Source organism: Pseudochaenichthys georgianus, chromosome 7 (genome assembly GCF_902827115.2).
Source record: "Pseudochaenichthys georgianus chromosome 7, fPseGeo1.2, whole genome shotgun sequence".
Classification (NCBI taxonomy): domain Eukaryota; kingdom Metazoa; phylum Chordata; class Actinopteri; order Perciformes; family Channichthyidae; genus Pseudochaenichthys; species Pseudochaenichthys georgianus.
Window position 1 is genome coordinate 20,065,405 of NC_047509.1, and position 27,139 is coordinate 20,092,543.

Consider the following 27,139-nt stretch of genomic DNA (forward strand, 5'->3'; position numbering starts at 1 on the left):
CAATTGAAAATGGTGGCATTGCCTGCACTTCCTCACGTAGCCCCATGAGATGGGAGAGCACCCAATACTGGGCTTACACCAGAGATACATTTCCTTTGATTCATATCCACCACAAGTCATACCCTTTCGCCTCTTACTCGCTAAAACTTTAAAGAAGTACAGTTCTATTTCAATGAAATTATGCTTAGACGTTCAAGCTTAATCTTTGCAAACAATATGTTATGACGAGCAGACACACATATCCTGTTTTTTCTTGTATTTCTCCCACCCTTGGATTCACTGACAGAGAACAACTCACTCATCGAACACAATCACTCATCGAACACAATCTCTGATCAGAGTCAAGGTGTGGTTTGATCCATGAACCATGGGCTGCCATGTGATTGAGTTTCACAAGGGGCTCGTGGGTACCATACCCCTTTCCTTGTGGCTACACAGTTTAAACACCCATCCATTACGGACATCCATCCTTCTCGGAAATGAAACTCTTATACCAGACAGGGTTTGAGGTTACACCTCAGCTCCAGCAACAATACCACCTTGATCCCTTTAGACGTATCACAGTGGTATACATTGTATGACTTAATTGTGCTCCCTCTGAGCCTGTACCTCCCGCGGAGGACATAAGGGATGATATACTGTGTTTTGCACAAGGTTTGTGTGTGTGTGACTGTGTGTGTGCATGACGGGTTGTGAGTTTGTGTGTGTGAGATGGGTCGTGTGTGTGCGCATGTGCATGTGTGTGTGTGTGTGTGTGTGTGTGTGTGTGTGTGTGTGTGTGTGTGTGTGTGTGTGTGTGTGTGTGTGTGTGTGTGTGTGTGTGTGTGTGTGTGTGTGTGTGTGTGTGTGTGTGTGTGTGTGTGTGTGTGTGTGTGTGTGTGTGTGTGTGTGTGTGATGGGGTTGTGACTTTGTGATTAAGGTTGGATGTCTGACTTTCTGTGGGAAGAAAAATCCTTCCAGCAGTAGGACCCAGAGGATTTTAGTAGGAAAGACCAACTGGACCAGCACACCTTTATGTTGTCTGAGGCTGGACAAAGATGTGAAAAAAAGTTGGTGAACACTGTAACAAAAAAGGTCGAGCTTTGAGCCATGGCATTGGCTAAGAAGAGTGAGAGAGGAAAATGCAATGGCTCTTGAGGTCAGAGCAGAGGCAGCTATAAATGAATCACAACAGACAGACAACACCTTTACTGACTCCACAGCAGCGCTTGCATGGTGAGCTACCATCGCTCATCTCAAAAGGGGCAATATGAGCGCGTCTGTGGCCGTGTACAGGAATATTTACACGGAGGACCGCTTCAAGCAGGCCTATGGCTCCGATAATAGCACGAGTGGAAGCCTGCGGCTCCGGGAGAAGCTCGCGGGGAGTTGCAGGTGTTCAAGACGAGTGTGCCTCCACCTGTTGAGCGAGAGAGTTCCCATTTTCAACTGGCTGCCACGATACAGACTGAAGAAATGGATTTTAGGAGATACTATTGGCGGCCTGACAGTCGGTATTCTCCACATTCCGCAAGGTGAGCTAACAGAGAAGCGTCTGGATAAAAGTTGATGGCATTAATAATGCGCTGTTATAAGTATATATTTAAGCCAGGATTTTTCAAAAATAAATAACACCCTTACATAATAACTGAACTTAAAATGCTATGTTAATGATAATTATGAAAATAATTAATTTGATGATAAAAAACCTATACAACAAAATAAATAAATAAATAATACACGCAGTTAATAGTTATTAATATGACTACAATTATTATTGTAAACAACTATCCAAATAATTTGAAGTATTGCAAGGTTATGATAAGTTTTCAACATTTCTATTAATTAACAGTTTGATGAAAACTATCAAAGTGGAAATACTAAACTTATTATTATTGTTATCTATTATTGTTGTACTCATCACGCATGAGCTATATTAGCCTGCATAAAGGTTTAACATTCTGATCATGTCTTTACTGATAAACTCTTTCCTTCCCTAAACAGGCATGGCCTTCGCCTTACTCACATCTGTGGCACCAATATTTGGCCTTTACACCTCCTTCTTCCCTGTGGTCCTCTATATGTTTTTTGGGACAGGTCGTCACGTGTCCACAGGTAAGCCTCGTGTCCATATAACATCAGCTGTTTAAATCTTAGAGAAGCAATACAAAACTTTTTTTAACAGGGTTACATTATCTCATGCATTCTTCCTGACCTCAATATCTCAGTTATTATGTTACTGATGTGATATATTGTTGCCTTCAGGTACCTTTGCTGTGGTGAGTCTGATGACTGGTTCTGTGGTGGAGCAGCTGGTTCCCACTCCTCTGGATATGAACTCCAGTTCCTCTGAAGCAGCTGACTTTGAGGCCCAGAGGATCGGGGTTGCCTCAGCTGTAGCACTTCTCTCAGGAATTATTATGGTAAGAAAGTCATGGTCACAAACTCAAAAAGTAATACAACTGAGATGACAGATCTTTGTATTTGTTGAGACTAGGACTTGATTCCCCAACACAGCAATAACTATAATCTCTTGTGCCCCAGCTCTGTATGTTTGGTCTTCAGCTGGGCTTCCTCTCCACCTATCTGTCAGAGCCAATTGTTAAGGCTTTCACCAGCGCTGCTGCCTTCCATGTCACAGTGTCACAGATACAAAGCATGCTGGGACTGCGGCTCCCTCGCCACACTGGGACCTTCTCCCTCTTTAAAGTAAGCACCGTTTCACTTTGACATCGTAATGGTCTGATCCAACATGTCATTTTTGGAATTTGCTCACTGATGTGTGTGTTCAGACTTTAGCGTCAGTGATGGAGAACCTGCCTCACACCAACATGGCGGAGCTGCTGATCTCCATGGTGTGTTTGGCTGTTCTGGTGATAGTTAAAGAAATCAACATGCGTTACAGAAAGCGCCTTCGTACACCAATCCCTGTGGAGATCCTTACGGTTAGTCATCTGGATTTTTGAATGTTGAGGATTTTCTCTTAACGATGTAATCAGGTTATAATTCATTGTTTCTTTCCTTCTCAGGTGATGATTGCTACAGGTGTGGCCTACGCCTTCTCGCTGGATTCTTCTTACAACATTGAGATCGTTGGCCACATCCCAGCTGGGTAATCTTTTAGAAAAAAAGAAAAACAGACATCGTTTTTTTCGGAAATGTCAAGGAATTGGAATTTAAATTCTTCTATCCTCAGATTCCCAAAGCCACGGATGCCTGCCGTGCACACTTTCCCTGACATCGCTGGAGACACAGTAGCCATCACATTTGTTGGATACGCTGTGTCGGTGTCTCTTGCAATGATTTATGCCGATAAACACGGCTATTCCATACATCCAAACCAGGTAAAGTGTGAGAATGTCACAGCTATTTGTAGACATGTCATGCTCTCACAAATCTGTTAACCTTTTGTTTTGAACCTGTGCTTTATTTCAGGAGCTCCTGGCTCACGGTATCTCCAACACGGTATCCTCTTTCTTCACCTGCTTCCCCAGCTCAGCCACTCTCGCCACCACTAATATACTCGAAAGTGCTGGAGGATACACACAGGTAGGTTACATGATATACAAATGTTTCTGTCACACTCACAAACCTTTGATCTCATTAAGCGACACATTGCCGTTCAAAGGTAAACATACCCGTCGCACCAAGAACAAAAAAAGGAAACACTCTTTTGCATATTGTTCATCACTCTCAAATTACAACTGTAAATTAATATATATCCTGATGCTTTAATCACAGCAGAAAAATAAGCATACGTTGTGATAAACAGAGAAATGCAAATGTATGATTCGACATTTTTACATCATAGTTCTGTTATATATGTGAATATCTCTTACATTGATGTACCCCAAAAAACGACATATTGGGATTTCATAAGCTTGCATCCACTTGAATGTAGTTGAAGTTATTTAAAACTTAAAAGTGCATTCACACCCAACTGTTTTAGGATATGCTTGGATGTTAAACTTCTATATTATCAATGCAGAACATGCTAAAAATAAGAAGCAAAGCATGTCAAACTCACAATGATTTCCAGTAAGGATGTTTGTCATGTGTGTTCCTGCAGCTCTCCGGCTTGTTCACAAGTCTGGTTGTCCTGATTGTCCTGCTGCTGATTGGCCCGCTCTTCTACTTCCTACCAAAGGTGTGTTTTTATGTGTGTGTCTGTACAAGAGTGAGAGAAAGAAACAGAAGAAAAGGGAATTTACCTTATCCATTATTTCTCTCCCCAGGCAGTGTTGGCATGCATCAATGTGACCAGCCTCAGGCAGATGTTCCTGCAGTTCCAGGACTTACCTGAACTGTGGAGAATCAGCAAGATTGACTTGGTGAGGCTTTGGATCAAAACAGTAATATGAGATTTCATTTAATTTCAAACCTTTATTTATCCAGATATACAAGTGTATTCTGCTATACAGTCCCTGTGCATACGAAACACAAAAGTGAAATACAGATGGTTAATTAGCTCCCTAGCTACCATTAGGTAAACAACTGACCCATAAAGCACAGCTAATTGGGTTTTTTGTGATATCTTCACATATCAGCTCATTTTATCCTGCTCAGCCTGTAGTCATTTACACACAAAAAAACGGTGCTTACTTTAGCTAATTTGGAGTAAAATATACTGTTGTTTCAGCAATATATTGTACCTCTTATTTGGTGTTTAAATAAAAAACTACTCAAGGCTGAAATTCAAATTGTGAATAATTTAGTTTACTTGTCATTAAGCTGGAGTTGTGTAAACTAGCACAGTTTGTCATGTACATTGTTCATTGTTATATTCCGACATGACAACACTCTGTTGTTCTGGCCTGTCTAGATGGTGTGGGTGGTTACCTGGCTCTCTGTAGTGGTACTGAACGTGGATCTTGGCCTCGCTATCGGAGTGGTTTTCTCGATGATGACCGTCATCTGCCGCACACAAAGGTACATTTTCCATCCCCTTTGCTGAAAAACCGTGGTGCCTCTGAACTAAAATGAATCACAGAGAAACATTGAATCCATTCATACCTGTCAGGCTTCGTAGATGATTATGTTGTATTGAGTTCAATTAAAGTTGATGGCCTATGGTTCTAACAGGGCAGGCTGTTCAGTGCTTGGTCGGGCCAGCAACACAGAAATTTACCGACCTCTGGAGAACCACAACAAGGTGAGAAGACTCTCTTATTGCTTCATACTTGTTTTGTTTTTTTATCACATAGGAGAACAGCATGTTTAATAATCATATTTTCAGAGGTGATGCAGCCTTTCCAAGAATGAAGTTAGGACGCTCCTGTTTTCTTTTCAGTGCTATGAGGTACCTGGAGTGAAGATCCTGACATACAACGGGCCTATTTACTACGGGAACCGTAGCTTCTTCAGGGAGGAGATGAGCAAGCTGCTGGGCCTGACGCCAGAGAAGATCCGCAGCCGAGAAAAAGCTAGAAAAGCCCTGGAGAAAAGAGAGAGAGACGCCACCGTCAGCACTGTGGTAAAAATACTATTCTATAATAAAAGAATGAGCCGAGTTAAAAATAAAACAATACTCAGTAAAATAAAATGTAAGTGTCTAATGTTTTTATTTTATTTTCCTTCATCGTTGTTTAGGAGAGAGGCATTGCAAACACATTGTTTTCTTCAGAAAATGAGTTCTTCAAATCTGGTAAGTAATGGACAATTTTGGATGGAATAAAGGCATCCATAAAGGTTATTTGATCATGTTGAAAAACACTGTTATATCTAAACATTTCCAGACCTGTTTTCAGACCTGTGCTGCAGAAAATGTCAAGTTTTTCCTTCATTTTCCCTTTTTTCCCCTGTAGAAACATCAGAGAGTGACGTTCAGGCCGTGTTAATCGATTGCAGCAGTGTGACATTTGTTGATGTTGCTGGAGCAAGACTTTTTGCACAAGTTAGTACTCTCCCAATGCAACACTGAATGCTTTTACATTCAATTTATAGGGTTATCCAAATTGTTTGTGCATTGACATAATTAATTGGTTGGGCTCTTTGCAGATGTGTACTGAATGCCAGAAAGTTGGAGTTCATGTATATCTGGCAAACTGCAATGGTAAGGCCTATGTTTCAGAATTACTTTATTGATTATTAATGATTCCATCCACTGTGTTCTCAGTTGAAACTAGTTCACAGCTTGCACACAGTGAATGATCAATGTTTTCCGTCCCCTCAGAGAGTGTCTTAAAGATCCTAACGTCGAGTGGTCTAATGACCTACATGAACCCTCAACATATTTTTGTCACTGTTCATGATGCAGTGATGTTTATTCAACAGCAGAAGGTAAGCGATAATACATGCATTTTTACAAATACACAAAATGTTCATTAAAGTATTAAACAAACGATGCAACTTCTGTTGTCTGTTGCAGGAAAAACCTCCAGAGAACACCACGACTGTTTGGGTATGAGCCAGGAGGAAAGTGATGAGTCATGCTCTGACGAAGGCACACTGCAATAAGACTTCAGCAGGGACTCTGTCTCTCAGCTGCATAGCAATGCTCCACTATTTGGTCCATACTTCACTATATTATAAAGAAGCAGTAGCCTGTTTTAGCACAATGTCATGAATAACAATAATTGTAACATTACAGTGTTAACAGTTTTATCACGGATACTGGATTCACTCCTGGCACACATTACATTTCTGAGGGCTTTAAAGTAGATACAAGAGACGTACTCATATATTCGGTCCAAAAAAAAGAAGGAATAAACCAATATGTTATTTTTGACTTATTCCTATAGAACTGTATATTGCAGATTGTTTTTTGTTGTCTTTTATTTTCTTATATGCTGGAATATTAGCACAGTGGTATTTATTTAGTTTCTGTTGGTTGTTTGCAATACTGATGAATATAAAGTGCACTGAATAGTTTGTTAAAATACTTTGTGTATTTATATATTTTTGAAATATGTGCTTGACTATGCAACTATACAACAAGATCTCACTGCCTTAAAACGTGTATGTATTTTAACTCCAGAGAGACTGCACAAATTGTATTAATTACTTTTGTATTTGTCAAACGTTTTGACAATAAATATATCTTCAAATCTGACCTTTTTGTTGATTTGAATTACATTTAGTATCAGCGAAAACAGCTTGTAGGTTTCTTTTTTTTGTATCATACATTTTTTATTGTGCTTGTAGGTTTCTACATCACTTGGATAGCATAGCTACTAAGGGCAAATACAATTAAAGGGTAAAGGTAGTTTGGAATTTGAAGCATGCTGCTGTCAGATTTTGAAAAGAGAAAGAGAGCCGTCTTTGTATTTGGTGAGACCTGTGTGTCTGCAATGAGAAATAATAAAAACTAGAAAATACAGGATTCACAGGAGACTTTTCTTTTTGCCATGGCAGGTGTAAGCTTGGGAAACAGGCCACAGGTCATCAGTCTTGCAGAATTCTGGTTTATTTAAAATGCAAGCCATGCTATATATCAATACAAACCTGTTATTCCTTGATATGAAATGTATGGATCTGGTGCATCTACTGTGAAATGAAAATGTGTAACAAAGTATGACAAAACATTCTGTAATTAGATGTTTTACCCGGGGATGTAAATGTCATTAGATGAATAGAAAGTGATGCCTTACCTCACCACTGTGCTGCCCTCTGCTGTCCCGACAGTTAGAGGTTTTTCCCCCACTGCTCATCATCACAATCCCATTACCTTGACCTGATAAAACTATACGTAGTACGAGTTCAAAACCAGGTTGAAAAAGGAAAAAAACTAATTATTTCCTTGCTTGATGTTGGATAGCCAAGTTATTAATTTTTTCCAGTGCATATTTCAAAGAGGCCTCTAGACAGTGTACCCTTTGGGTTTTCCTTTAAAGCTCAAGGAGTGTTTCACTAATTGGCAGGAAGTAGTCCACTTCAATTAGAACATGGTACACAAGGCTCTGGCCAAATGTTTACCAAGCCAGATTCTACCGGCAGACCTACTAACGTGCACACACACATACCCATACCCATGCACCCACCCAGGTATTTCTAATTAATGCAATTTCTACAGAAACAGAAAGCAATTAAATGTACCATAAACCAAGAGTGGTCATAGTCATACAATTATACAATCATTACACCTATTACTTCTGCAACTGTCACTCCTAATTATAAAAATGATGCTACAATGATAATAATGTTATGTTCCTCTTGACAAAGCAGAGGGGTTTTCAGCTTATTGGGATCTTTCCTGTGATCTTTTGTTTCCATCTTGTGGTGAAACATTGTAATGACAGCTGATGTCTCAGCATGTTCTTTATCCTGGAGGGTCATATGACTTTCTGGAGACATAGTAAGCTGTCACCTAATTAACAAAAACGTTTATTGACTTGTTTTTTTTATTTTTGTTGGAGTCAAACACAAGTACAGATCACACGTGGTTGTTAAACCGAACAATATAAATTAGCTGAAAAGGAAACAATGATGCAAAAAATTAAAGCAAAAAATGCAGGTAGAGCTTTACATCTAATCAAGACTCATCGCTGAAGCATTTCAGTCGAAGGCTTTTTCTAAAGCATCAACCGTAAATATTGTTGTAAACATAAATCACACCATTAAACATCTGTGTTTGGGAAATTTATGGTGAAACCTTACTTCTCTAAAATACTATGAAGAGAGAATTGTTGCCCATGGCTTCTATTGAATTACATCGTCCATATTTTCTGTTATGGTTGCTGTTTTGTGCTTTGGAAATAAGGAATTTAAGAGCTCATTTAGTATGAGTATTTGTACTTTATAGGTTGTTCAGCAAGTGCCCATATTGACTACATTTGTAGAGTTGCAATTAATAAACTGGGCAGTAGAAACATTCTTTTTGGTTTAATGGGTGTAGGGTGTTACCTTTCAGAGAAACAAGCCAACTACTGTCTTTACATCTGTCTTTTTTCCCACTTACAGAGCAAAATGCACAAATAAATGATCTGTTACTGTGACACTACACAAAAAAAAATACATTATTGACATTTTCCAGCAAGTACTACAGATTTTGTTTTAAATCAAATACATTCAACAGCATCGAGTTAACTCTAGAGCGGAGATTCAAGGGGGGTAAGACAACCGGATAACAATTATGATCAGCTAAATAAATTAGTTATCCATTCAAAAGTCTGTGTTCTAGTTACAGATAAGATTGTGCACCTTACACTTACTCCAATTGATTTTAGTGCAAATTAATCTTGAACATACTGGTTAAAAAGAAGCCAATACATCAATGATTATGGATCACTTGAATTCATGAATGTGGCCACAGATTATTTAGATCTATCATCTATCTCTGTGATGAAGGACCAAATAACCATACAAGGAAACCATAACCACTTATTAAACAGTTAAGGTAATTACAGAATGCAAGCTTATCAGATAGGGCTGTGGGTGGGTGTCTTATATTAAAGAACCACTGCAAGTCACAGTAACTATGGCAAAAAACACAAAAAAACAACATGATACTTTCAGTGCATTAATAGTTGAGGTTCACACTATATATGGAGGTGTATGTCTGTTAGAATTTCTCTGTCTGTACCATGAGTCGCAATCTGTTCACAGAACATAATCTGTCCACACAATCCGTTAAACAGCAAGTTCTTCAGTATAAAAATTTAATTTTCGGCAGTCTTTACGTGAGAATAAATGATGAACTCACATTATAGCAGCAAAAAGACCAACAATATGGTTTATTTACTGGTCTCACATTTGAACCTGTTCTTGAAGTAGAAGACTTCCTGATGAATCTTATTGTCATTACTGGAAGGTGAATAGCGGAATTTATCATAGATATTTTGTGATTCTGTTTTAGTCCAGGGTAGCTGGATCTTTGATGCGTGGTTGACAATGATGTCACTACACGAGCCAATGTGGAGGGAGCCCAGGCCGTCGATGAAAAACTCTGCAGTGCCAAAAGAAAATGTTGTTTTCAAAAATCCTTTTGTTTCTTTAACATTGTTGCATTCTGAAGTAACTGAACAGTGTTGTACTGCATAGCGAAAATAGCCAAATAAACTGCTATGTTAATACATTTGATAGAGAACGTTACTGATAGACTCACCTAGATGAGCTTGCCGTGCCAGGCGGGGGTTAAAGCCCACCTGCTGCACCTTGTCTGTCCTCCCCATGAAGAAGTTGATGACGGCATCTGCTACCACACAGTTGGGAAATCCTTCTATGACATGGTGGTAGCCTTTTCTGATATGTAAACAGTCGCCCTCCTCTCCGCCCTCTTCCACTGAAATGGTGTGACGGTATGTAGCAGTGTAGCCTGTCGCCTCCCTAACTGATCCAGCCACCTAGTCATACAAACATGTTGAGATCATTTATCAAAACGTTAAATAAGAATGTATATATAGACATAATAAGGTCAAACATGCACAATAAGATTATAAAAAAAACTTGATACATGGTCTAAAGTTATTTTACATTATTAAGATATTATCTGGCAGAGAACTCACTGCTCCATAGTTTCTCTTGGAATAAAACATTGTACATTTTTTATTTATATAATCTGTTCAATATTTAATATTCCATCTCTCATATATTGATGTATATATTTATGTAATACCTTGTTAAATTCAACATGTATATTTTCTACTTTCTAATTTTTATTGTACGATGCCATGTCTTTTTATGCTGCTGCAACGCAAACATTTCCCAAATTGGGATCAATAAAGTACTATCCTATCTTACCTATACGGAGGGAATTAGGAAATATCCTTACTTGTCAAGCTATAATCAGAATTTCCCCGAAAGATTATTTGATTTTCAAAATAGTCTGTTTTTATTTTTATGTTAATAGACTTATTGGTACGACGACTATTGTTTCTTCTCTATAAACCAAGCATGTAATGCTTGCTATTCTTATGACTAAGTGTTGTGATATAAGAGCTTGTCTATGCAGAGTTGTGAACAATTGAACAATTATGCGCAGACAGGATGAAGTGAGATAAGGTGTCAGGGCTGAATAACTTTGATAAATGTGTCATACACATTCTAATGTCTCACCAGATCCAGAGTGGTCTTTTCTAAGATGTCCACCATCTGATCCAGCTTGGTGTTTGTGGTGAAGAAGAAGTCGTCATCCACCCAGAGCACATACTTGGTGGTCACTTGAGACACTGCAAGGTTTCTGCCCGCAAACCAGCCCTGTACACAGTAAATGAAGTCCGATCAGCATATTAACCCTGCTCTGCTGATTAATCACAATGATCATTCGTAGACACATAGTAACCATTCTCTACCTTTCCAAATGGCATGATGTAATGGTCAATGTGAGGCCCGGTCACTGGCTGAGGGTGTTCATTATCATCTGCTATCACTATGGTGACGGTGGGATAATATTTGCGTATGCTGTCAATAAGCTCTTTTAATTTGTCATACCGTAGAAAGGTCTTGGTGGCGATGGTTACGAGAGCACTAATATTGTATTCTGAGTAGAAACAAGAAAAAAAGTTTAAAAATAACACTCTGAAGTGCCTTTTATACATTGTGCTTCTAATCAAATTGTTAATAATATAACTGCTAACAAACCTTTTTGATATCCAGTGTTGTAAAGTGTAGGTATAGTTCCATGTCCAACTTTAATCGTGAAAAATGACTGGTGACCATCAGTGGCAAAATGAACTGCAGAACAAATATTGACAAAGAGATAAATCAGAGCATATTTATAGTTATACACATATTACCACTGAGCAGTAGGAAGAAAGTCTGAATAACTAAAGATTACATTTTTATTTTTTACACGGTAATTTACCTGTATCTGCTGTCTTGGGATGGAAAACAGTGTTTGTGTATGTGACGAACTGCAGTTGCCTGTTCAGAGCAGGGAGATGAGAACTAGACAGTATCATGTGCTTTTCTCCATCTCCTTCAACAGAGACCTCGTCCACTGTGGCAGCGACATCAAAAACCCCCAGTGTAGCTGTCAAATATACCTGTTACACCAATTGCATGGTTTTGGGGAATAGAATAAACACAATTTAGACCAAAAACCGATGCTATATTAGCCATGGTGAAAAAATAAATGAAGCAATTACCCTATGGTTTGATCCTTTTTCTTCTTTAAGACCCAGACCTAAGGAAAAAAAACAACAATAACTACAGGGGATATCAGACGGGATGATGGTGAAGCGTTTAACTCAAACACTTAAATAATAAATAAAAGCACCAAAATGAAAGGAAACAACATATGTTCAAACTATGATATCATGTGCAGTGTCAATCTGGATAATGCTGTTACCAGGAATAATGATGGTTTTGAGGGGGCGCACCTCCACGCCCTGTGTAGGATACTGGAGAGGACTGTTGGCTTCAGCTACAATAAGAACATCTGTGGGAGTGTAGGACCTGTACAAACAGAACATATTAGAGAAGTACCTGCATTGCTTCAACACTGTCAAACTGTCAAAAAAAGTCCAGTCCTATTTATTTACTTTGGGTCACCTAATAATAATAATAATAATAATAATGGGTTTCATTTGTAACACACTTCATATTTGAAGTCAAATCCCGAAGTGCTACAAGCAGTGAGCATGGAACAATATAAAACAGCACACAACACGGTAGAATGAATAGTAAAAAAAGCAGTAAAAACAAACAATTAAAAGAATAAATAAATAAAAGGTCTAGGAAAAGGCTCTATTGAATAGATGGGTTTTTAGGCCTTTTTAAAAGGCATCCACGGTCTGTGGTGCTCTCATGTTGTCGGGTAGAGCATTCCACAGACTGGGAGCAGCCGAGCAGAAGGCCCGGTGTCCCATAGTACGGAGCTTGTTTCATGTGAATGTAGCCTGATGTATCTACCCAGCTATCTGAAATTTGGAAATCTAATTGAAAGCTGACAGTAACTGGGTTACTTAAGTGCATTCATGATCCTCACATATTTTTGTAAAAACCTAATGATCAATTGGGCTATCCTTATCTTGAAAAAGTAAAGTCGTTTTCATCTTTTTAATAGAAAAATGTATACACTATAGCTGTCTAACATGTAAAGTAATAGGAGTACACAAGGATGTGTTCACTGGCAGTCCGACAGTAGGTGTTATCATGGACAGTTTACCTCTTTTGGAACCTGCTGTACTCCTTAGCCCTGAGACGCTTCACACCCTCGGGGTCAGGATGGGATGCTAAGAACGCCTCATCAAACTTGTGGGCCCTAACGCTTGGGAACAGCAGATTGGAAAACGGCAGGCGAAAGCTCTCTTTATCGGCCACACACATACATGTATTCTGAGCCAAATTACTGTAAAAACAAGGGAAGTTAGATGTTAGGAAAAAAGGAGATTTCAACAGGAGAATGAACACATGCTGACTAATAACTCACCCTGCCACATCTTCCTTTATATTGTAGGCAATGTCATGATAGCCACCAATGGTGTCTCGAGTTTTCTCCTCGATTAGTTTCTTCAGAAGACCCCCCTGTCTTGGCCGTATGTCAACTGCTGAGCCGGTCCCAGGGCTCCAAGCATGAAACAGGGCTAGCAGGAGTCCAACGAGCAAAATCAGCACCAGACACTTCTTAAAGGTGGCACGCATCTAGATGGAAGATTAAAGAAAATGCCAAAAATTACAAATGTAGGCCACACAAGGTAAGGAAAACAAAAGTGGCAGTTAAGAGACGGATGTCCTGTGTTTTACACGGGAATACATGTCTGTATTGTTTTTTTATTTGACAGGAGCCTCAATTTTCAGGCTTTAAAAGCTGGCTGCAAATGTATATAAAATCATTAAACTTGCTGAGGCTACGGGCTTGTTTAAAACTAGCTGGATTATGTTGTACAATATTAGACCATACTGTAAACTCCACTAGACTATAACATTTGAAATTATGAGTATTAACTTCATTTATTGTCATGTCTAAAACTGTAAACATTTAGACATGTTTAGACATGTTTAGACAGGGGCGGTGGTGGCGGCGAAGTCGATAGGGACTTGACTTGGCTTGGCAACTGGAAGGTCACCAGTTCAAGTCCCGGCAAGACCAAGTGCTACCGAGGTGTCCCTGATCAAGGCACCGTTCCCCACACTGCTCCCTGGGCGCCGTTCAAAATGGCAGCACACTGCTCCGAACACTAGGATGAGTCAAATGCAGAGAATGTTATCTTATCTTATCTTAAACGGAACTTAAACTTGTTGGTCTAACCGTTTCTATGACCAAACTGGTTTGTGCGCTTCTGTTCACAGTAACATTCCTATTCAGCACTAAACAGCAACATCTCTTCCGCTCTGTCCTCTTTTCAGTTTAACCTCTGCTCAGTTCCCTCGTGTTTTTTGCTAGCACTTAAACTGTGTTGTAAAATAGCTGAATTTGAATGTAGTTGTTCTGCTATACATATCGTTATTCTCTTTTCAGATGACACAATCACAATGACATAGTAATTGAATTCTGGTTTTGTGAATACTACATGTTAACCAGCAGGCAGCAAGTTGTTGTGCTGCTGTGATAAAATCCTGGTTTTATCATTTGACAAATTCGAAAAATAAGCTAGATAAGGAAAACACTTACAATACTTAACTACGAAACAGACACTAAACCTCGCTCGGCTGACTTATGTCATTGTCTTGAAAAAGCTCAGCTTTCCCAGTACACACTAAAACTTTATGTTGACGATTGATCTACTGTGGAGGCAACTATGGAACTAAAGAAGGCAGCTCCAGACAGTAGTGAGGCTGAAACTGAGAGGAAACAAAGTGTGTTGACATCTTTGAATGTGGACGCACATTGGGGCTCATCCTCCTCGAGGGGCAAGGTGCACTCTCTCGCAAAATGGAGCGCTCCAAGCTATTATCAAGAAGATGATCTATTGTCTGGGTGAGGAACAGTCTCACAGCGAATTTGGTCAGAGGACAGCACCAGAGAGTCAGATTGTAGAGGCCGACACTCTCAGAGGAGATTTCACTCTTCAATGTTCTGTTGATTTACGTCATGGTGCAAGGTTTTGTCCTAACAGATGTGCAGAAGGTTCTTTGAATCACAGTATTTGCCTGTTAGGCTCAGTGCTTCAACCTTGTTTTTCAAACAAAGGGTGTTTTTTTAGGCTTTACCCTTGCCAGTTATTTTAGAGTGTGTTTCTGAAGTGATTGTTGCCATATTGCTGCTCTTAAAGATTGGGCATGGTCTGATAGCTAGCAGCACAGGTGGGAGCACAAGTACTCAGATCTTGTACTTAAGTACAAGTAAAAATACCAAAGTGTAAGAATACTCTGTTAAAAGTAAAAGTCATGTTTTCAAAATTTGACTCAGGTAAAAGAACAAAAGTATTCACATCTAAATATACTTAAGGTACCAAAAGCAAACATACTCATTATGCAGATCAGCCCATTTCAGAATAATATATATAATATGTTTCGATTATAATTATTGATGTATTCATATGTTTGTCAAGCTGGTTGAGCTGGAACTAACATCAATTACTGTGGGGTAGCATGTGAATTTAATCCAGGTGTATCTAAAGTATTTCTTAAGTAGATCATATTGTTTATCATTTATTTATATCTGCAAAGTAACTAAATATACTACATAAATGTAAACATAAAATATTGACCTCTGAATTTTAGTGGAGTAGAAGTACCTCAAAAATGTTACTTAGTTACTTATCACCACTGGCTAGAAATTCTGACTGCTTTGCTGTTTCACTATGCTTCACAGTTGTTCATTATGTCAACAATTGTCATGATAAAAGTATTATCAAAGTTAGGCCACTGGGTCTGGATTCAATTGAGCTGAAACCTCCATTTGACATCACAGTTGGCGATCACATTAAATACTTCACAAATGAAAAAAATGCTGGGATGCCATTTTAAAAGGAACGTGTTTTTATAGTTGCTTTGTTGTAACAACAAAAGTGAACTTGCTGATACAGGTGTAATTGTCATGTATGCACAGGATGCACAGGCTTCACCCATGCAAAACATAATTTACTCTCAATGCAATAGTTTGTTGGTTTGCTGCAGAGAGCACACAAAAAAGAAAAAGAAAAAATATAAATAATGTATAACCATACAACTGTAGAAATTGTAGCATATCTTTATGATCACATGAGACATATTTAATGTGTTTTACGGTGTTGACTGATTAGAAGCGGAAGTCTGAATAAGGTTTTATTTTATTAGTTTAAATATTCTCTCATTAAAACATATTATCACATGTATTGTGACAGCATAAACTAAAATATAATCTAGTATACGGAACTGAAGCCTGCAGCAAACAACTAAAGAGCAACGCTTATTAGTTCTCCAGGCTGAATACAATATCTCACAGGGTTTGTTTGTCGTGTTCATTAAGAATATGTTTCAAAACAGATTGGTAACTACACAACTGAATTCATGGTTGTGTTATGTATTACTTTGTTCACCAAGCTCATGTGTCTGCCTGTGAACATAGTAAACACTTTAGCCTAACAAGACCAAATAACGTGTCGAACTAGTTTTTAAAGTCCTTGTCTAACTTTCTGTATACATTCATTCAACCTCACACTTAAATGTATAATTTAAAACATATTATTCTAAAAACACAATTTTCAAGAACATTAGAAAACAGGCAATAACAACCGTATCTCAATGCATGGGATAAGCAGGCCCAACATTTATTGTTTACATCCAAGTAGACAAAAGAACATGAAGAATATAAATTAACATACTTCTTACTGTTGTCGTTTCTGTAGGATAAATCCTTCCTGGACACCTGTGTTAAAATGTGACAAACTGTGTCAGCGATTATTCCTGTGTGTCCGGACAGGCGTGTTTTTGTATGAGTTGTGGATTTGGTCGCTGCTTCCATCGGAGCTACTCCTTTAGAAAGCGCGCACAAGTCAACAGCGTCACCACAAAGCGAACCATTGAGAACTTGACTTTACATAGATAAAGATTCCAAGTTTTTCAAGTTTGAACCGGCCGCAAGTGAAGCTATCATAGACTCTAGCACTGCAGTGTGAAACCTGTTTGTGCGTAGCCTAATGCTGAAGCAGCATCACATGCCAACATGCGTCCTGGCTCTCAGTTAGTTTGAAAGCTATGGAAACCTTGAGGGCAGACTCACATAAAGTGCTTTTTTTTATTTAAATGATACATCTAGTCGAATTTAATTTTCAAATTCAACATTTTTAAACACATTTACTCTGTATTTGTAATAGGCAAGAAGGAGTATGTAACATCAATATTTAAATAGGTAATTTAAGTGTTTCGTGTAAAACAAATCAGACACCAATTGTTATTCAAGTTTGTTAATTAAAGCATGTCTGGAAGTGATATTTAGAATGTCTGTTCAATGTTCATTTAAGAATTACCATAAATCCACAGCAAATAGAAATACAATGCATTAGTGGTGACATCAATATTAGTGGTCATCTTTTTATCAATAACGTTTTTTATTTTCCAGCTCATGTCTTGTAATAGACTCAATCAATATTGACTGTCTTGACTTAATTTTGCATTGACTCTACTGATTGTCTTAATGTTCCAGACTCATTGCATACATCAATACACTGTCAACTGTCACGATATGCTTGCATATCAACCACACAAGAATGTGTCAACTCTTTAATCACATTGTTTAATCTTTAATTTAATTAACTTTATGCTGTGATTACATCTGTAGCTGTGGAGATATGTCATTCTAGATTATTGTGCAGGGTTGTCAACTCTCACGCATCTGGCGTGTGACACACGCTTTCACTCTCAATCTCACGCTCTCACGCTGCCCAAACTATTCTCACGCCAAAAACAAGATGAACCGGCGATCGTTTTTGGTTAGTTATTTACAATGTTGAGTTGACAGCTGCTTAAGCTGTTGAGTGTCGATCCGCTCCCTCCCCGCCCCCACGACTCTTAACAACGTTAACAACAGACAGCAGAGCAGTGGGAGACGGTTGGTCAATCCCCGGCCCGTATTGCGCATGCGCAGATCTAAGATCCAGTAGAAATGATAAAAAAGTAAAAGTCTGCTGCTTATTGTTCTACTAGGCCAAAATACAGTCAAAGAGTATATGAGAGTGAGAGTGTGTTAATTAATATATTTGGCAGTTTGAAGTAAGTCTGCAGATTTGTTTGTGTGCGTGTGTTTCATGTATAGGCCTCTCACGATAATTAATTTTGTTGGATACATTTTCCCGGAAATTATTGCGATAAACGATAATATTGTCGCCACCGTTGTATGACCATTTTAGACCACTGACATAATGATAATATATAATAATATAATAATAATTCAAGTATATTCTTTCAAACTGCTAGTCACATCCTCATGTAAATGGGAATTTATCGAGTTCATTTTTATTTATCGTATGATAAGTCAATTAATTGCTTATCGTGACAGGCCTATGCCCACAATAAAACAGTGGAAACAAACATGTGTTTGACTTTCATTAGTGAATGCAACTTTGTGCCCTTTATAGTCTGTATCCAATATTGTGTATTTGTATATATTGTGTATATATATCCTATATGCTAAGGTCCCGCTACTGACACGATAGCAGTCATGTAGTGCGCATATGTGTAATTAAACCCATGATATCAAAATCTCACTCCAGCCAAGTACCCAAAGTTGGCAACCCTGGTATAGGCTTTGTTAGTGTGACACCTAGTGGTCATGATTACAAAATGCCCTCTCTTTCCTTTTTCGCTTATGTCACAGCATATTCCAGTTACTTATTAAAACATTATAAATACATGTAGTAGCCTATTAATCAAACTACTTTATTACAGTTAAAGGTGGGGTAGGTAATTTCGGAGAAACCAGCTCGAGTGCGCTAGAATTTGAAAATACACAACCGGAGAAAATCTGCAACTTCCTTACAGAGCCCCTCCTCCAACACACACGAACGCGCACATGACCAATGAGGGCACGAGATAAATGTGTGCATAGATAGATAGGCCAGGCAGGTAGGCCATCCAGTTAATTTAGCTCGGCCGGCTAAAAATGGTTGGTCGTGCTTTTTACAGTACTACGGCTTCCACAGATGACGTTTTTTTATGAATTTGTTGTCAAAGCACTTAAATGCATTCATTGCTATCGGGATGTTAAGAACATTCCATGGAATATAACAAAAAGTGTATCTCGAGCCGGTTTCTCAAATGTACCTACACCACCTTTAATGCATTGCAGCTTGTGAAAGGCAGCTTCCTCATTACGTCACCGACAGCCAGCCAATGAGAGGCCGCATTTTCAGAGCTTTAGCCATTGATGCTGAAGAATGTAAATCTACTGTGAGCCTTGCACCCTACAAATCATCTTCTTTGTCTAAGGAAAACAGCGACGACTTCAATCAAAAGCATTTCACCGGATGAATGTGACTAACGTGTGACGACATGACTGACAGGTGTATCAGCCTGCTGCGTTTTTAAGAAACAGGAAATATGCCGCTGCTAAAGGCTTGAGGGTTTGCAAGCATATCGTGCTCACAAAGGCTGATGCCCCTTCAAAGGTAAATAGCACAAACATAAACACATTTTTGCTGAGTGGAAATATACACACAGCTACTAGTGTGAATAACATTTCCGCAGATTCATAGTTATGGGTCTGACTTCCACATGGCCTTAATTCGCTGTCGCAGCAGTCATGTGTTTGGTGTAAACGGATGTAAACCTCGATTAGACCTGCTGGATTGTCGCCTATTTTATTCATGGTCAGGATAATGGAAGGAAGCATTAAAGGTGGAAAGTACGTGTTTATCAAAAACAACAGTCGTCATGTTAACTGTTCAAATCTGCCTTTGGGGTCTTTAACCACATCATTGAGGCAACACAATGAAATGTAGCAGTACTTCTCTAACGTTCTCACGACAAACTGAACGTGTTGTATTAAAGCAGGGTTAAATGTAAGATTTAAAAACAAATCTGACTTGAAGATGGAGAGAAATGTAGTGATAAGGTTAATAGCAAAACGTTGACGCCTCTTTATTTCTGGGTCAATCAATATGATACCACCATTTTTATTGGGGCACACTTTCTGATTTCGCCTACATTAAGGTACAAATCATTTAGGTTGGGAACACAAGTTCTACATGTTTACACAGTCAGTTTCTGTGCACAGGCTTTGCAAAACAGTTGTTTGTGGTTCCTGTCCAAATGTATTGCAATAACATGCAGGATTTTTAAGACAACAGTTCCCTGTTAATAAAGGATGGGGAGATTAGGCTCCAGGGGGCAATGCTTGAAATGGTTTGTAGTCTGGATATGAAAAGTGCAACCCATAACAGTGTGTTCTCAAACCCCATTTTTTCATTTATTAACCATTCACTCAGAGTTGTTTGCCTTTTGAGACACAATGATTTGCACAATAATATTAAAGGTACTTCAAGAGACACATAGCAGGTATGTCAGTCCATCAAACTGTGCGTTGTGTTCCCGTGTAGGCATGGTGTAACTGGGACATCACTGTGCTTGGAGCAGTCTCACCATGAAGGGCTCCAGCTCCAGATTGGCCTTCTCCCTGGGCTTCCTGGTGGGGGCCTGCAGCATCTACTTTTTCCTACGCCAGGTGTGGTTTGAGAGGAGTTACCCGGTGCTGACAGAGGCCCAGGAAAGAGCCACAGCGGTGTCGGAGAGCCCAACCAGCTGGAGGAAGGAAGGAGCTGCTCTCATCAACCTGCTCCACCCTCACCATGCAGGTGCTTTACTCTCTTTCACGCTAATCCTCTAAAGATCAAACCATCTAGTATGGGCTGACAAATAAAGCTAATTGATCCTAAATCAAAACGCTGTATATCTTACCCATCATAGCTAGATTTGACCAAATATAACAATATTAAGTAAGATGCTTTTGTGATTATGGGGATGTTGGTGAAGTAAAAAAAAGAAAGCATTATAGCACACCACACAGAAGGAATGTGGAGTAAACTGATTGGATATGGATCTGCCATGCTCATGTGCCATGGCATTGGGCCATTCCTGATGGAACTACAGATACATTTAGTCCACTGCCCACCAGTTATACAGTTTGATGTGTGTCCTTCTAGATGAAGACAGCCGGCTGGCAGATGTGTTGTACCAGAAGGTACGCGTTCTTTGTTGGGTGATGACAGGGCCGTACAACCTGCAGAGCCGGGCCCGCCATGTGAGGGCCACCTGGAGTCGCCACTGCAACGTGGTGGTGTTCATGAGCTCTGTGGAGGACCCAGACTTCCCCACTGTGGGCCTGGGCACTAAGGAGGGCCGTGACCAGCTCTACTGGAAGACCATTCGAGCTTTTCATTATGTCTACGAGCACCATGCGAGTGAAGCAGATTGGTTCTTAAAGGCAGACGATGACACCTTCGTTGTGGTGGACAACCTGCGCTGGATCCTGTCGAACCACACCCCTGAAGAGCCCATCTACTTCGGCAAACGCTTCAAGCCTTACACAAAGCAAGGTTACATGAGCGGAGGGGCTGGCTACGTGCTGAGCAAAGAGGCCCTCAAGAGATTTGTGGAAGGCTTTCGGACCAAAGTTTGCACACACACCACCCCTGTAGAGGACTTGGCGCTGGGGCAGTGCTTGGAGAAGATGGGCGTTCAGGCGGGGGACTCTAGAGACACTCTACATCGAGAAACTTTCCACCCGTTTGTGCCAGAGCACCATCTAACTGGCAAATTCTCAAAGAGCTTCTGGTACTGGAGCTATTGTTACTACCCGATTGTTGAGGCAAGTCCCTTCACTTATGTTTTATGTGTCAGTTAGTGCTGCAAAATGTTATTACAGTATGAGATGGTGGACATCGTAAAAGTAAATAATGTATTTGTGCTCGAAATGCTTTAAAAGAGCACATCCAGTTGACTGAGGGTTAAGAAGCATACCATATAACCCAAAAAAACATAGTTTGATTTTCCTCAGGAGCTTTTACTACATGTCATATTACACTCTCTCCCCATATGTATTGCCTCTCTATGTTCTTTGTTAGCTGTCTAAATGTGCCTCAAATGTCACCATTGAAGCAGAAGGTGGTTGTCTGATAGCTTTGTGATTAGACAGACATCCTGTGGAGGCGATTAGCCTTATTAAAGGGCAAGTCAGGTTAGGAAGACAAGCTATTGGGGGAGTGAACCTATTGGTTGAAAATCCTTTAATATCATTAGTTTAAATATGCACTTAAAGTAAGAAGAGTGTCCTTACATTTTGAAATGTAGGGGTCTATTCTCTATGTGTTCAGTATACTGTTTGTTTGCTCTTGATGAATTAAGCAAAATGTAGGTAATCATCACAGGGACAATAACTAAATAAATTATTTTGGGATTATGTTTGCACATTTGAATGCCGCACCTCGTCATAGAACGAGTGAATTGAAATAGAGATTAGTTAATTTTAAAGTAGATGATTGCAGCAGAGACAATGTCCTGTCAACAAAGGGAAAATTGGTCAATTTGTGGCAGATAATGCAACTCATTTATTGTACTTTGCAATTCCAATGAATTACATTACTGACACTGTCACACACTTACTGCCAGCGTATTGAGCTGTATTATCCTCGGTTTGAAAGGGACAAAGAAAACAAATCAATTTTTAATATTAAAGTAATTATGTTTTTATCAGACTGAACAAATGTCGTTTCAAAACTGTCAGCATGTCTCATTATAAAAACAGACTCAAAACGACTAACACAAAGACTCGATCCTACAAACAAGTATTTTATCTTTCGAGACCAAACTTAATAGGTTATATTTCTGTGCAACATACGTCTGTTTGACAAAAGCTGTTAAAAACACATAAATGAATCAAACTGTTGCATTGGGTAATAGCTTAAATCAAGATGAACATGGGCATTTTATCTAGTTTTACATTGACTTGTTACTCGTAATCACAACAATTTAGGCAATTGTTGTGCTCATAATGCCAACAGCATTGTCAGTTAGAACTCTCCAATGAAATAGAGACCGTATTTGCTCATCTGTTTGCATATAACATGTTCCTATGTATCCCTTGAATGACATGTGTCTTTTTATTTTTAAGAAGTTTATTGAAGTCATTACCGTAAGGTCTTTTCACTGTACAGACACCTTGTGCAGCTAGACATTTATCTTTTGCATACATTGTACAGGGAAACATGTGAAATCTGTCTGCACTGCGGTGGATGTCAGGGAATACCCCTCTAAATGAAAAATTGCATCACATTTTTTACGTCATCACATTTATTGATGCTAAAATGAAACATTTTTGATGGGTCTTAATTTCATGTGTTAAATGTATCTCTAAATGGTCTGTTTTTCTTCCTCAGGGTCCGCAGTGCTGCTCTGACCTGGCAGTGTCTTTCCATTATGTAGAAGCAGAGCTGATGTACACTCTGGAGTATTACACCTATCACCTGAGAGCGTTCGGCTACCGGCCGCGCTACCGGCCCTCCGTACGCCAGGGTCTGACCCCCGGCCCACTCTCACAGACAGTCGTGACGGCAGGACTTAAAGCGGTTCAGGAGGTGACAGATGGAAGGGCTCACACAACTTCAGCCTCCTCGCTCGGTGGAAACAAAACTAAATCAGAGACTGAGCCAGAGAAACTCGGGAAAGACGATTTAAACTCTGGCGTCACAGAGAACCGGACTGGAGTCACTCAGGGCCGGCACCGCTGATTCTGTGTTCGAGCCGGGGATGATTTCCCTGCACAGTATGTTGGCCAATGTTTTCTTCTGACCGCTCTTCCTTGATCCAATCACAGTGTTTTTCCAGTCAGTATGACACCGTGAGCCCTCACAGAGAGAGTGCTTAATATTTGAATATGATTTAGTTTCAGCTCCTATGCGTTGACTGTTTTTTTTTTTTTAAACCAAGATAAACTTTTGGGTTTATTGCGCTTTAAATAGTCATTTTAGTTAATTATCTTATGATGTCACAAAGTCTTAAATATGTGTTGAAAGTAATACAAGATTTTTTTTAATATATATTTTAAATGTTTTTTTAATTTTGTTTTTTAAATGGACAGCAGCAACAAATGGCAGTGTGCTTATTTTCTTTACATTGTATTTGCTTTTATTGTGTTATATCTGATGTTCTCTGTACATATCTGATTAAAATGTTTAATTTCAAATTAAATCCAGATGACAAAATGTATTCTGTTTGCCTTTGTGTCTGCATTTTTCTTGTGGAGTCTATTTCTCTCTAGGGCTAAATTGTTAAAGCAGACTCTACAGTGTTTACTTTGAGCCCCACCTGTTAAAACTGTACTTACTTTTTTCCTTTGAATGATATGAGATGCTCTGATGTAGAAGAGGAAACTTCAAACCCCCTTGTTTGTTAATACAATGTGGCTTTTGATAAAAAGGATATTATATAAAACAACAATGAAGCCCTTTTGTAAAGTTATTTTATGTAACCCAACAATAACAATTGTATCAGGTGTGAACATAGCTGTATGCAGTAGAGCCTGCCCAGATTTAAAAAAAACACTCATAAACAGCTTCAGGAAAATGCACCAATGTTTTAAATGAATAGATGATTTATAAAAAAAATTGGTTTATTTTGAACATTTTAAGCAAGAAGAAGAACATAAATATAATGTATCGGCTGTCACTATAATCATGTTTTGTCTTCAGATGAAACAAATACAATCCGTTTAGTTTATATTCACTCTCATAAGCCAAGCTGGCAGGCTAACAGTGTGAATCACGCCATTTATTCATTTCCATCAGACATTTAGTTAATTTGTTGTGTTTTCTGTGATCTTCTGTCATCGATGCCAGATGAGAGTTGCTTCTGAATGAAGTTTTACAGCCCCTGAAGAAACCTTCAACAAAACACATTGTATATAGTGTATTTATATCTGAGTATTAATCCCATGCACATACTATTTAAATATGTACAATAAATGATTTCATACATTTCATTGATAATGCCAATATGAGATATACTCAAAAGAAAAGCATACAGAGAAAATATAAAAGAGTGATTTGAGTCAGCAGTGCTTTTATGTACTTAAAGTTTCAACTCATATATTTCAAGAACCTTTTAGGCTTTAACTTTTTCTTTAGTAAAGATGTTAAATCTACTGAATGAAAAATAAACTAGAGGCACTCACCTCAGCCTGCACTTGTTGAGAAAAATGCCTCTCCTCTCTGGATACTCTCTTCTCAAGGGACCATTATCTGTGAGAGCAGACATTGCAATATCAAGATACATTGTCTGCATGATGAACACCAGAGAACACATTGAATCTGAATGCTTATAAAAGCCAACAGGGCTGTTATGAAAAGTGACGTTTTGTGAAATGCCACACTTACCAGGCTCTGAGTTTCTCCTTCCCATAAGACCCACAAAAATGTCATTCATTTCCCCTAAAAAAAGAAGAATAGTAACCAGTCACTTTTGTGTTTTATGAACACTTCACATCAGTACTAAATCATAAATATCTTACTTTTTTGTGGTGCAGGTACAGCGCTATCATCTGATAATAATCAAATGAAACCGAGACGAAAAGACAAAGAGCAGTAGGCTATTGTAAAATAGAAGAACACTTTTGAGGAAATAAAATCTAGATCAAAATACTATTTGTAAATCACCAGATTTAAGTAAGGGACAGCATTTACAACAGTTTATCGCATTTTTGTATTTGTATTTAATGAAGTATTATTAACACGAATTACTTCTTCTACACATTTTAGAATGAAATCAGTGGGAGACTTACCGGCATCTCTTCTGCCCATCAGACCTACAAAGCTGTCATAATCTAAATCGCTATACCTCTTCAGAATGTTCCGCTTGAGGTTGTCCAAGACTGTGGGCTTCTGCAATTATGAAAAGCAAAACAAATAAACAATCAGTTTATGTTTAAAATATGACGTGCAAATCAGCTTTGTCACTGCGCGCCCGGAAACCTACTTCTGATCTGCGCGTTCCGGGCTCCTCGCATCTGGAATGGCTGTATCGAAGTTTCATGATGAGGAACAGAGTCACCAGCAGCACACCTCCCTTCATTTTCTCAGCACCTCCTGCGCAAAAAAACAGTTTTGAACATCAACAGATGTTGTTAATACATTATTGTTTTGATTCTCTTGTATTTATCCAGCGATAACAGACACAAAGAGACAACAATAATATCATGCATTCTCTCTCCCAAAAGTCACATTAAACCATTAAATAAACCTCTTAATGGAAGAAAAATACAATGGTCTAAAATAAAATGAATAGAATAAATATGTTCACATTTTTACTTTAAGCATTTAAAAGTCTTTACTTTACCTGTTTTCTGTCAAGCAGATAGTTTGGAAAAAGAGTCTGCGTGCGCCCGGTGCAGAGAAGTGAAGAAGGATAGATCCTGCAGTGAGATCAGGCCAGCATAAATGAGACGTCCACGCTCTCTGCTAATAAATAATAACTGGATTCCTGCGTAACGCCAATCAGCAACCAGAGCGTAGGTGGAGTATCACTATCAGGTCTTATCACGTTGTGCCTACGTAGAATACACACTGATGGTCATGATGCTCCTGAGAGCTGCTGCCTCCCCACTAACACGCACGTACAGACACCATCAGAAATACACGTATAGGCAACGTCACGAGGATAAAGGTGCGTGACTTAAGTCCATCCCTGAACCTATTTAAAATAAATATTTGATTCCAACTGCAGTTTTATTTAAAGAAAGCATCAAAAACACATTGTTACATCTTGTTTGGTATAAAGTGGACATGTGCGCAGCAGTTTCACTTATCCATGTCTTTGGCATCATCCTTACATGCTCCTCATGGTGTCTTTCCACCCCATTGACCAGTAGAAAATGGTCATTGTCAAGATTCTGATCTTTTTAGGAAGTAATTATACAGCCAGCATCTGCCTCTGCTGTCCCAATAGAAGATGGTGATGTATGTGACTGGAGGAGCCACACAACTGTCTGTTTGTAATGAAAATAAACACAATAATTTGTCCACCTTACTGGGTGGGTTTTGGTTAGTTGACGGGATAACATGTAATTTTCCCACCAAACTATCTGAATACAAACGAGAATTATATTTTTGACAGTATTCAAGAGAACAATGATATGTTGTCATGACTGACAACTCAACACCAGATGTGATGTTAGGACCGACCGACACATCATCACCAGCATTGACACAATGGGTAACATGTGGTTCAGAGGGTCACTTGAAATTGCTTTCATGACTGCTGAATTCTCTCTTATCGGCTCTGACAGGTGCTGAGATGAATTGTCTGTCTTGTAACTTGTATAAGCACAGACAGTGTGACACTTTTCATCATACTTTTTACCTCGAGCGGCAT

At 38.9% G+C, this 27,139-nt stretch overlaps 4 protein-coding genes and 1 long non-coding RNA gene across 6 annotated transcripts; 2 read left to right on the top strand and 3 right to left on the bottom strand.

Moving 5' to 3' along the window:
* Positions 1–939: 939 nt before the first annotated feature.
* Positions 940–7,296, top strand: slc26a10 (solute carrier family 26 member 10). The gene is made up of 18 exons (XM_034086913.2): positions 940–1,515; positions 1,985–2,095; positions 2,246–2,403; positions 2,525–2,689; positions 2,773–2,925; positions 3,010–3,092; positions 3,177–3,324; positions 3,416–3,529; positions 4,050–4,127; positions 4,216–4,311; positions 4,803–4,909; positions 5,063–5,132; positions 5,271–5,453; positions 5,570–5,624; positions 5,785–5,873; positions 5,978–6,032; positions 6,153–6,259; positions 6,348–7,296. Exons 1-18 carry the CDS (start codon positions 1,251–1,253, stop codon positions 6,384–6,386), a joined length of 2,076 nt encoding a protein of 691 aa, XP_033942804.1. The 5' UTR covers positions 940–1,250; the 3' UTR covers positions 6,387–7,296.
* Positions 3,018–4,098, bottom strand: LOC117449325 (uncharacterized). Its single transcript, XR_004552469.2, has 3 exons — positions 4,008–4,098; positions 3,386–3,512; positions 3,018–3,097 (listed from the first exon to the last, which is right to left on the bottom strand). It is a non-coding gene; the product is annotated as an uncharacterized lncRNA (long non-coding RNA).
* A 1,005-nt stretch (positions 7,297–8,301) lies between the features above and the next one.
* b4galnt1a (beta-1,4-N-acetyl-galactosaminyl transferase 1a) lies at positions 8,302–16,896 on the bottom strand. The gene is made up of 11 exons (XM_034086916.1): positions 16,606–16,896; positions 13,290–13,501; positions 13,026–13,208; positions 12,207–12,313; positions 12,004–12,041; positions 11,721–11,901; positions 11,498–11,590; positions 11,209–11,396; positions 10,973–11,113; positions 10,023–10,260; positions 8,302–9,863 (listed from the first exon to the last, which is right to left on the bottom strand). The coding sequence occupies exons 2-11, from the start codon at positions 13,499–13,501 to the stop codon at positions 9,652–9,654; spliced, it is 1,593 nt and encodes a 530-aa protein (XP_033942807.1). The 5' UTR covers positions 16,606–16,896; the 3' UTR covers positions 8,302–9,651.
* Positions 16,897–19,040: 2,144 nt separating this feature from the next.
* On the top strand, positions 19,041–24,211 carry c1galt1la (core 1 synthase, glycoprotein-N-acetylgalactosamine 3-beta-galactosyltransferase 1, like a). Its single transcript, XM_034086922.2, has 4 exons — positions 19,041–19,386; positions 20,317–20,571; positions 20,920–21,584; positions 23,152–24,211. The coding sequence occupies exons 2-4, from the start codon at positions 20,361–20,363 to the stop codon at positions 23,500–23,502; spliced, it is 1,227 nt and encodes a 408-aa protein (XP_033942813.1). The 5' UTR covers positions 19,041–19,386; positions 20,317–20,360; the 3' UTR covers positions 23,503–24,211.
* Positions 24,212–24,365: 154 nt separating this feature from the next.
* tac3a (tachykinin precursor 3a) lies at positions 24,366–26,359 on the bottom strand. Of its 2 annotated transcripts, XM_034086934.2 has the most exons (7): positions 26,105–26,357; positions 25,745–25,854; positions 25,551–25,650; positions 25,281–25,310; positions 25,147–25,200; positions 24,945–25,011; positions 24,366–24,653 (listed from the first exon to the last, which is right to left on the bottom strand). In XM_034086934.2, exons 2-7 carry the CDS (start codon positions 25,838–25,840, stop codon positions 24,635–24,637), a joined length of 366 nt encoding a protein of 121 aa, XP_033942825.1. In that variant the 5' UTR covers positions 25,841–25,854; positions 26,105–26,357; the 3' UTR covers positions 24,366–24,634. The 2 variants fall into 2 exon arrangements, with proteins under 2 accessions (XP_033942825.1, XP_033942826.1); XM_034086935.2 differs by lacking the exon at positions 25,281–25,310 and having other exon boundaries at positions 26,105–26,359.
* Between the last annotated feature and the right edge of the window lie 780 nt (positions 26,360–27,139).

Coding starts and splice junctions, on each gene's coding strand:
- c1galt1la (XM_034086922.2), top strand. CDS start 20,361: ATGAAGGGCTCCAGCTCCAGATTGGCCTTCTCCCTGGGCTTCCTGGTG. Junction 20,572..20,919: donor GCTCCACCCTCACCATGCAG/GTGCTTTACTCT, acceptor GTGTCCTTCTAG/ATGAAGACAGCCGGCTGGCA. Junction 21,585..23,151: donor GTTACTACCCGATTGTTGAG/GCAAGTCCCTTC, acceptor TTTCTTCCTCAG/GGTCCGCAGTGCTGCTCTGA.
- slc26a10 (XM_034086913.2), top strand. CDS start 1,251: ATGAGCGCGTCTGTGGCCGTGTACAGGAATATTTACACGGAGGACCGC. Junction 5,454..5,569: donor ACGCCACCGTCAGCACTGTG/GTAAAAATACTA, acceptor ATCGTTGTTTAG/GAGAGAGGCATTGCAAACAC. Junction 6,260..6,347: donor TGTTTATTCAACAGCAGAAG/GTAAGCGATAAT, acceptor TGTCTGTTGCAG/GAAAAACCTCCAGAGAACAC.
- b4galnt1a (XM_034086916.1), bottom strand. CDS start 13,501: ATGCGTGCCACCTTTAAGAAGTGTCTGGTGCTGATTTTGCTCGTTGGA. Junction 13,209..13,289: donor ATAAAGGAAGATGTGGCAGG/GTGAGTTATTAG, acceptor TTGTTTTTACAG/TAATTTGGCTCAGAATACAT. Junction 11,397..11,497: donor CAACACTGGATATCAAAAAG/GTTTGTTAGCAG, acceptor GTTTCTACTCAG/AATACAATATTAGTGCTCTC.
- tac3a (XM_034086934.2), bottom strand. CDS start 25,840: ATGAAGGGAGGTGTGCTGCTGGTGACTCTGTTCCTCATCATGAAACTT. Junction 25,201..25,280: donor TGTACCTGCACCACAAAAAA/GTAAGATATTTA, acceptor TTCTTTTTTTAG/GGGAAATGAATGACATTTTT. Junction 25,012..25,146: donor AAGGAGAAACTCAGAGCCTG/GTAAGTGTGGCA, acceptor CTGCTCTCACAG/ATAATGGTCCCTTGAGAAGA.